This window comes from Podarcis cretensis, assembly GCF_951804945.1.
Source record: "Podarcis cretensis genome assembly, chromosome: 11".
NCBI classification, from domain to species: Eukaryota; Metazoa; Chordata; class Lepidosauria; order Squamata; family Lacertidae; genus Podarcis; species Podarcis cretensis.
The window spans coordinates 20,247,252-20,254,523 of record NC_137180.1 but is presented as its reverse complement, the minus strand read 5'-3'; the positions used below and the strand labels follow the sequence as shown (position 1 = coordinate 20,254,523).

General features: G+C 44.9%; 1 protein-coding gene and 1 long non-coding RNA gene across 4 annotated transcripts in view; one reads left to right on the top strand and one right to left on the bottom strand.

The window, feature by feature from the left end:
- The first annotated feature begins 365 nt into the window (after window positions 1-365).
- Window positions 366-7,272, top strand: part of LOC307226834 — a 30,304-nt gene continuing 23,397 nt past the window's right edge. The window contains exons 1-2 of one of the 3 annotated variants that reach the window (XR_013843567.1): window positions 366-702; window positions 1,010-1,055. This is a non-coding gene — a long non-coding RNA (uncharacterized lncRNA). The remainder of the gene's footprint in view (window positions 703-1,009; window positions 1,056-7,272) is intronic. The other 2 variants (XR_013843568.1, XR_013843566.1) reach the window with 2 other exon arrangements.
- DTWD2 (DTW domain containing 2) overlaps window positions 4,989-7,272 on the bottom strand; it is an 86,692-nt gene continuing 84,408 nt past the window's right edge. Inside the window, exon 6 of the mRNA XM_079995811.1 lies at window positions 4,989-6,807. Coding sequence (XP_079851937.1) covers window positions 6,637-6,807 — 171 coding nt within the window. The 3' untranslated portion in view covers window positions 4,989-6,636. The remainder of the gene's footprint in view (window positions 6,808-7,272) is intronic.

Sequence of the window (7,272 nt, the reverse complement as noted above, 5' to 3'; positions counted from 1 at the left end):
CCAGAGAGCCGCTGCAATAAGTCCCAGCCTGGCGGGCCAGCTCCCAGCAAACCCGAGCACAGCCCACCACCGAAGGATGCGCCCGGTGAAAGTCCTTGAGGCTGAAGCACCAGGGAAGGGCTCCCACTTCCCCTTCTGGAGAGAGGGGGAAGGGGCCAGGGGTGCTCAGATCACAGGTCTGGGAAAGTAAGTGCAGCAGCTGGGGCTGGGGAGAACTACTTACCCCCCTTGCCTCTTCTTCCATCCAGCCCCCTCCCCCCCGTGCTGCTTCTCCAGCCCGCTACAAGGTCTGAGGGACAGTAGACTGGCCCACGGCTAAAAAAATTTGCTGACCCCTGGTCTAATACAAACAGGACATGCCTTATGATTCTACTTCTCCAGTGTTATGGACCCAACATGTTCTAGTAGCCTTCTGTTTAGATATCACCATGGGGATGGTGGGAGCTAGACATTCTAGGTTGTGAACAGAGCTGGAGCCATGACCTCACCCCTCCTCCGTGTCATAGTCACGTTGCTGAGCAACAACATGCAGAGCTCAGTGGAGGCCAGCCAACCAGAAGCGTCTCTGAGTTGTACTTACCTGGAGGCAGATTCAGCATCCCAAGTCAGGTTCAGTCCCAGGCTCAGATGAAGAGCAATCCGTGTGGTCAGATGATCCAGAGGTCAGGAAATCTGGGGTCAAGACAAACAGGAAGCAGCAAGGTAGGTCTACAAACCTTGTTTCCAACATCTGCCTGCTGCTGGAAGCTCTGCTTAAGAAGGCTGAAGCCAGCTGGTTCTCATCAGTACCTTCTCTGTGTCCCTGAAGGCTGATCAGCTGCAGGTGGAGTCACTCCCCCTTCAGGCTGCAGTTCAGCAGGTGAAGCTGACTCCTGGCCTATGACACTCCAGATGTTAACCCTAAGTGTGGAGGCAAACCTTTGAAGGGTGCTAAACATTAGAGTTAATCCATCTGGAATTTCAATAGTTAATTCACTCTATATTTCACCCATCCCTTATTCTACAACAGACTCAGATTGTGGCCACATGGATGATTCAAAGGGCTCTTCCAGGAGGTGAGCGATGGCCAAAGCAAGTTGTCACCACCAATTCCATTATATTATCCCTGGTACTATATATCTTTACCTTCTTCTTTTTAAAAACTAAACCTGCTCATGTGTCTTTAATGGCAGCCTCTTACATCATGGGTAGGCAAACTAAGGCCTGGAGGCCGGATCCAGCCCAATCACCTTCTCAATCCGGCCCCTGGACGGTCCAGGAATCAGCGTGGTTTTACATGAGTAGAATGTGTGTGTTTATTTAAAATGCATCTCTGGGGATTTGTGGGGCCTGCCTGGTGTTTTTACATGAGTAGAAGGTGTGCTTTTATTTAAAATGCATCTCTGTTATTTTTGGGGTAAAGGAATTTGTTCATTTTTTCCACTTCAAAATATAGTCCGGCCCCCCACAAGGTCTGAGGGACAGTGGACCGGCCCCCTGCTGAAAAAGTTTGCTGACGCCTGCATTACATTAATGTGTCAGGATGCTACTAAACGCCATAGAGGGGGAGCGAGAGCAGGCAACTGACCTGCTGCACTAACCACTCCTGGCACAATCTGCAGGGCACAGCAAAAAGAGAGAATGCCTAACAGCTCTATAAAGCCATCTTCTTCTGATGATGGGGTGCAGCCTTCCGCAGCCTGGCAACAACACCCATCAGGGGCGTAGCATGGGTGTGTGTGTGCTAGGGAAATCACCCCAGGCACATTTTTCACCTTGGAGTGTGTGTGTGCGTGCGTTTGCGTGTGTGCGATGGTCATGCCGCCCTCCCTGAGCCAGCCCTGCGCTGCTTTGCAAGGCTGGGGATCTGATCAGATCCCAGCCTTGCAAAGTGGCTGGGCGGAGTGAGGACACCGCAGCCATGTGTCTTTCGATTCCAGCTGCTTGAGTATGAGCCTAGTGCGGAAGTAGTCCTGTCTTTATTGAATCTTGAACATAACTTACTCAAGATGGCAACCAATGGAGCAAATTTGCTTCTCTTCTTCTCCTGCCAGTTGTGGTTTTGTTGTTGCTGGTCAAAATCACTTGACATTTCCGAGTACCTCGGGTTACAGACGCTTCAGATTACAGACGCTTCAGGTTACAGACTCCACTAACCCAGACATAGTACCTCAATTAAGAACTTTGCTTCAGGATGAGAACAGAAATCGTGTTCCGGCGGCAGCAGGAGGCCCCATTAGCTGAAGTGGTACCTCAGGTTAAGAACACTTTCAGGTTAAGAATGGACCTCTGGAATGAATTAAATTCTTAACCCGAGGTGCCACTGTATATTTGACAGCCAATCTGTACTGAAATGTGATGCGTTGGGGCCATGTGGAATCATTATCGTGTAAAATTATCTTAACAGTTGCAGGAGAGACTTGAGCACCTTACATTTAGTTTCTGGCTAGATGCTGATACATTCATAAATTGGCACAGTTATAAACATTTTACTGGCAGGTAAGGAACAATGGGAGATGAGCTGCCTCTAAATCTTGTGTTGAGCATCGCAGGGGCTTTGTATGGCCCCATTAAACTTGCTGCTTTGTGCTGACACTTCTTAAGATGCTTTAATGAACTTTTAAAAAGAGAGGAAGAGAAGTTTCTCCAAGTTGGACTCCCATATATTTCTTTAATGCCGGTTTCTGACAGGCCCTGCTATTGCAGCACTTTCATGTCAACGCTACATGGACAGTGCTTCTGCTTAAATACTCCCAGGCCTAACCCACAGCTGTAAGCTGGACCTAAAATAACTAATGAAAAAAGAGGCAGCAGATATCAGAAGCCCAAATCCTCGAGTTACAGAGTTGCTAAGCACAGCAACCTTCATAATATTTGCAGCAGGACAGTGGTGAGAGCGTGCTAGATGTTATTGCGGTGCAAGAAAATACATTAATGTATTTTCTTTCTTGAGTTCTTTCTATCACACTTGCTTTGGTGAGTAAAATAAAATTTCAGAACACTTTCAGAGCTAGGACCTAGCTTGGTTGGTAGAATATGAGACTCTGAATCTGAGGGTCATGGGTTCGAGACCCAAACTGGACAAAAGATTCCTGTATTGCAGGGGTTGGACTAGATGACCCTCAGAGTCCCTTCCAACTCTATGACTCATTATCAAGCTTCCCTTATGTTTATGATAAAGCCTGGCTTGTGGCAGCTTTCAGTATTGCTCACTGACCAACACCATGGATCCTGGCAAGACAGGCCTGGAAAACCAGGAAACCCCCTCCCCTCATCTTGAAGGAATCTGGTAACTACTAATTTTGCCTCTATAGCCTGTGGGAGAAACAATTATCAGGAGTAAAAGATGCCTTAATGCCACAATATTTTTTTTTTTGGGGGGGGGGGGAGGGCACACACCACAAGTGGTCAATCTATTTGTTCATCCAGTATATTCATGCTGAGAATTCTCTTGACACAGACATTTGTATTTGAACAAGTAGGAGCTGCAACGGAAGGTTATGGTGTGTTCCTGTTCAGTGTTCCAGTCAGTCGCTTCCCCTCTTCCAGAATACTCCATTCTTTTCCCTTTCCCTCAGGCTGCTGATACCTCCCCCTTGCATGCAGTATATATCCACGTTCACCTCTGAACTTTGGAAGTAGAAACAATATTTTAAGCAGTTTGATAGCTGGTCTGATGTCGTGCTTAAGAGCATGAAGCGAGCACATTTCGTATTTCAACTCCATCATAAACTCACTGGATCAGACAAACCATTACCTTTAAGTTTCAGTCTTGAAGTAGTTGCCAAGTTGTTCTAAGGATTTTTGAGATAAGGTATGGGAAGCACCACAAGCATTTAAGACAAGCAGTACATACTATATTATTCATCTTCTTTATGCCAAAGACACAAAGATTCTGCTGTAAATTTTAAAACTGGGCTAAGGTTTCAGTTCAATCTCAAATGCCTGTTGTTTGCAAGCAGCGTTCAGAAGCTTCTTTGAGGTTCTTCGGTGAGATCAGTAACAGCAGACACAGTTCTTTGAACAACGGATCTATCCCTGTAACATGTAATCACAAGGTTGGGTGTGCTTCTGGGTATACTCAGGCTGAATTTACACCTGTAATATGAGCTGGAGATGAGTAGTAAGAACTGTCCAAATTCAGGCAATTTGTGAGACACGCCATTTTGGACTAGCTTAACACATTTAACTGTGAATTTAGGGTATTAGATTTTCCTCTCTTCTTAAAAACTTGAAGGGGGAAAAATATATTTGGTACAGAAGAAAATACTACTACGTTAATGAGTCTGAAGCAAGGAAAAATTAATCAAAGGAAGTGAGTGCATCCTCCATTAAGAGGAATATGTTGGCTACAAAGCTTAATTGCTGCTGCTTTCACAGGAACAACTGCTGCAGCCAGGATACATCTACAGTTAAGAATGTTCTATGTCAGCATTAACAGTGTTTCCTTGCAACCCATATTTTCAGTAGTATTGATTTAATTTCTTTCATCTAGACAAAATACAGTGAACCATACATTATTGATTCAGGACATTCTTCTTCCACATATTCATTTTGTGTTACAATAGTAACATTGCTATAAAATGTCAATCCCTGACACATGACTAAAAAGTATTGGGTGGTTTCCAACCAAGTAGTTCCGTCAGCAGGGCTGTCTTAAGCATATGCGGCGCCGGGGTGCAAAGATCTGCCTGCCCCCCCCCACCTCCGGTTGCTCAGTCCCAGGCGCGCAGGAGGGCGGAAGTGACCGGTTGCCTCAGCTTCTTGGTGGCTTGGTCTCCCCTGAACTCGCTGTGCAGAGCCGCCCGTAGCAGAACAGCCTGCTGCGGAGCTCCGACTGATGGACAGGCTCTTCCCCAGACTCAACTCTCAGGCCCTGGACTCTTGGCCTGGCGCCCCTGAGAGCCCGGCCCCTGGGTGCCCCACACCCCTAGCGCCTATGGGTAAGACGACCCTGTCTATCAGCACAAGGATTTACATTTGTGCAACTGAACTTCCTCTTTCTCTCCCTGCATACCCTCCCCAAATGTGCTTTGGAGGGTTGAGGGAACCCCCAGAACGCATCTAGGTGGCGCATGTGGGGTGCAAGAAAGACGTGAGGCACAGTTCCTTCGTGGAGCCCAAACTCCTTGCATTAATGGAACTACTTTGTCAGATACCACCAATTATTATTATTTATTTACACTTATACACCACCTTTCTTTCTAAAGGCGCTTGGGGCAGTGCACAATGTAAAAAAACACAGTCAATAATTAATAATTAACTAAAAATTACAAACCTTAAAAACGATATTAAAAATTGGTATTAATAACAAAACTGATGAATCCCAGAGAGTTTGTTGCCCAAATGCACAGATGAACTAGTTTTAAATTGACATCTGAATGTTAACATTGTGAGGCGCAACTGCACTTCCCTGGGGAGGAATTCCACAGTCAGGGAGCCACCACTGTGAAGTCCGTGTCTCAGACAACGGCCCCACAGGCCATATCAACTAGTAGGATCATGAAGAGGGCCTTATCTGCCAAGCTAAGAACACAGGCTAGCAGATATTGGAGAGATGCTTTTTTATGTATCAGTACCTATGTCCTAAATTTGTCCTGGTAGGTCAAAGGTGGGCAGTGAAGAGCTTTAAGGATCAGTGCCTCCTGGTCCCATCTAGCTGACTTGCTCAAGTGCTAGGCTGTTTTGCATTAGCTGTATTTTGCATGAGGTGAGGCTATCAGATTGTCTTCATGGTAGCTCATGTAAAGTGCATTGTAGCAATCTCATTGTGAGGTTTTTCAAGCATGGATTACTGTGGCCAGGCTGTAGGAAACACAAGTTGCAACTCACAGGAAGCCAAACGATGGCTGATCAGGACTGCAGAAGCATGCAGGCTCCTGGAGTGATATTTGCACCCGCTTTGCTGCTCTCTGTTGCCTTCTAGCTCCGTGCAGCAGCTAAACCAAGATTTGGCTTAGTGTATTGCCTGATCATGGTTAAGCTCCTAATCATCATCTATGGTTGGCTGCAGCTTTCTAGCTCACATCCACTGCATGTTTTGGAGATGCCTTCTCCCTTGACAATACACATGCTAATCACATACAAGTGTATTGCACTGTGTAATTGCTCTCCTGAGTGACAGGACAAAATACCTTGTTCTCCAATGATCACATTTACTAGTCTGTTCTTACCGACATCTCACAATGTGAACTGGACATAAAGGTTTATATGATATATTGTTTGATCAGAACAAGAAATTAAACGGGAAAAAATGTTAAAATTATTATTTCATTCCCACTGTTGTTGCAAATCAAAATCCCCATACTGGAATTTTCTCTTCTAACCGCTGCCTTGTAAAAAATTATGTTCCTTGTGCAGTAATGCCAAAAGCCTCCCATAAAAAAAAATTAAAGAAGCCATACTAAAGATCACAGACTGATAAACAGGGGTGAGAGTATGGGGGACGGATATCTCTTGTTTATTCCCTGATGGTCCAGGCATTCTGCTTTTCATTATTACTATAATGTTTGAACTCCTTGGCAAGTTGCCACCTGAACTTTGTCCATTATCAAAAGAGATGATTGTCTGGATTAAATCCATATCAAACTCCACTTCATCATTTTAAAGGATCCTTTCTTTTTTTTAAAAAAATAAAGCTAATTCTACATGACATTGCTAAATTTTAACATTATTCACTAAGAGCTCCATTCTTCTGAGCTTGCGTTTGTTTTTTGGCATGGGCTTGTCATATAAACCATTCTTAAGAAGGTGCTCCTTGCTGTGATGAACTTGGGCGCCGTGTTGAAGCTGGAAAGAGCAGAGGGCTTGAAGAGGACGGAGGACAGTCTGGAAAAAAGGAGACAGATGGAGACAGAGAGAGAGAAAAAGCTTTCATACATCGGTTTCAGATATTATTTCATCTTGAGTTAACACAGGCTTGTCATTGCACCAAGTAAATGACTGATATCCCACTCCTGAGCACACTGGAACTCACACTGATTTCAAAGGGAGCTTCCACAGAATTATGCTCAAGCTTGCAGGCTGGATTTTATCACATGTTGAGATGAAATATTTAATATACAGAAATGTGTGCTTGATATAAAAATGATCAGAAGAATTGCAAGCACATTGTTTAAAGTAGTTGCAGATCTTAATACAATGCTTTTTGTTCTTGTCGTGCTCTAAGCTTCCTGGACATATTTCTTTGTGTTGCTAATTTTGGCTCTATTGTGTTGGTGCTAGGTAAAAGTGGGAAGGTGGAGGCGGGGGGGGGGGACACAACAGAAAACTACATTTTTTCTTGCAAAGGCT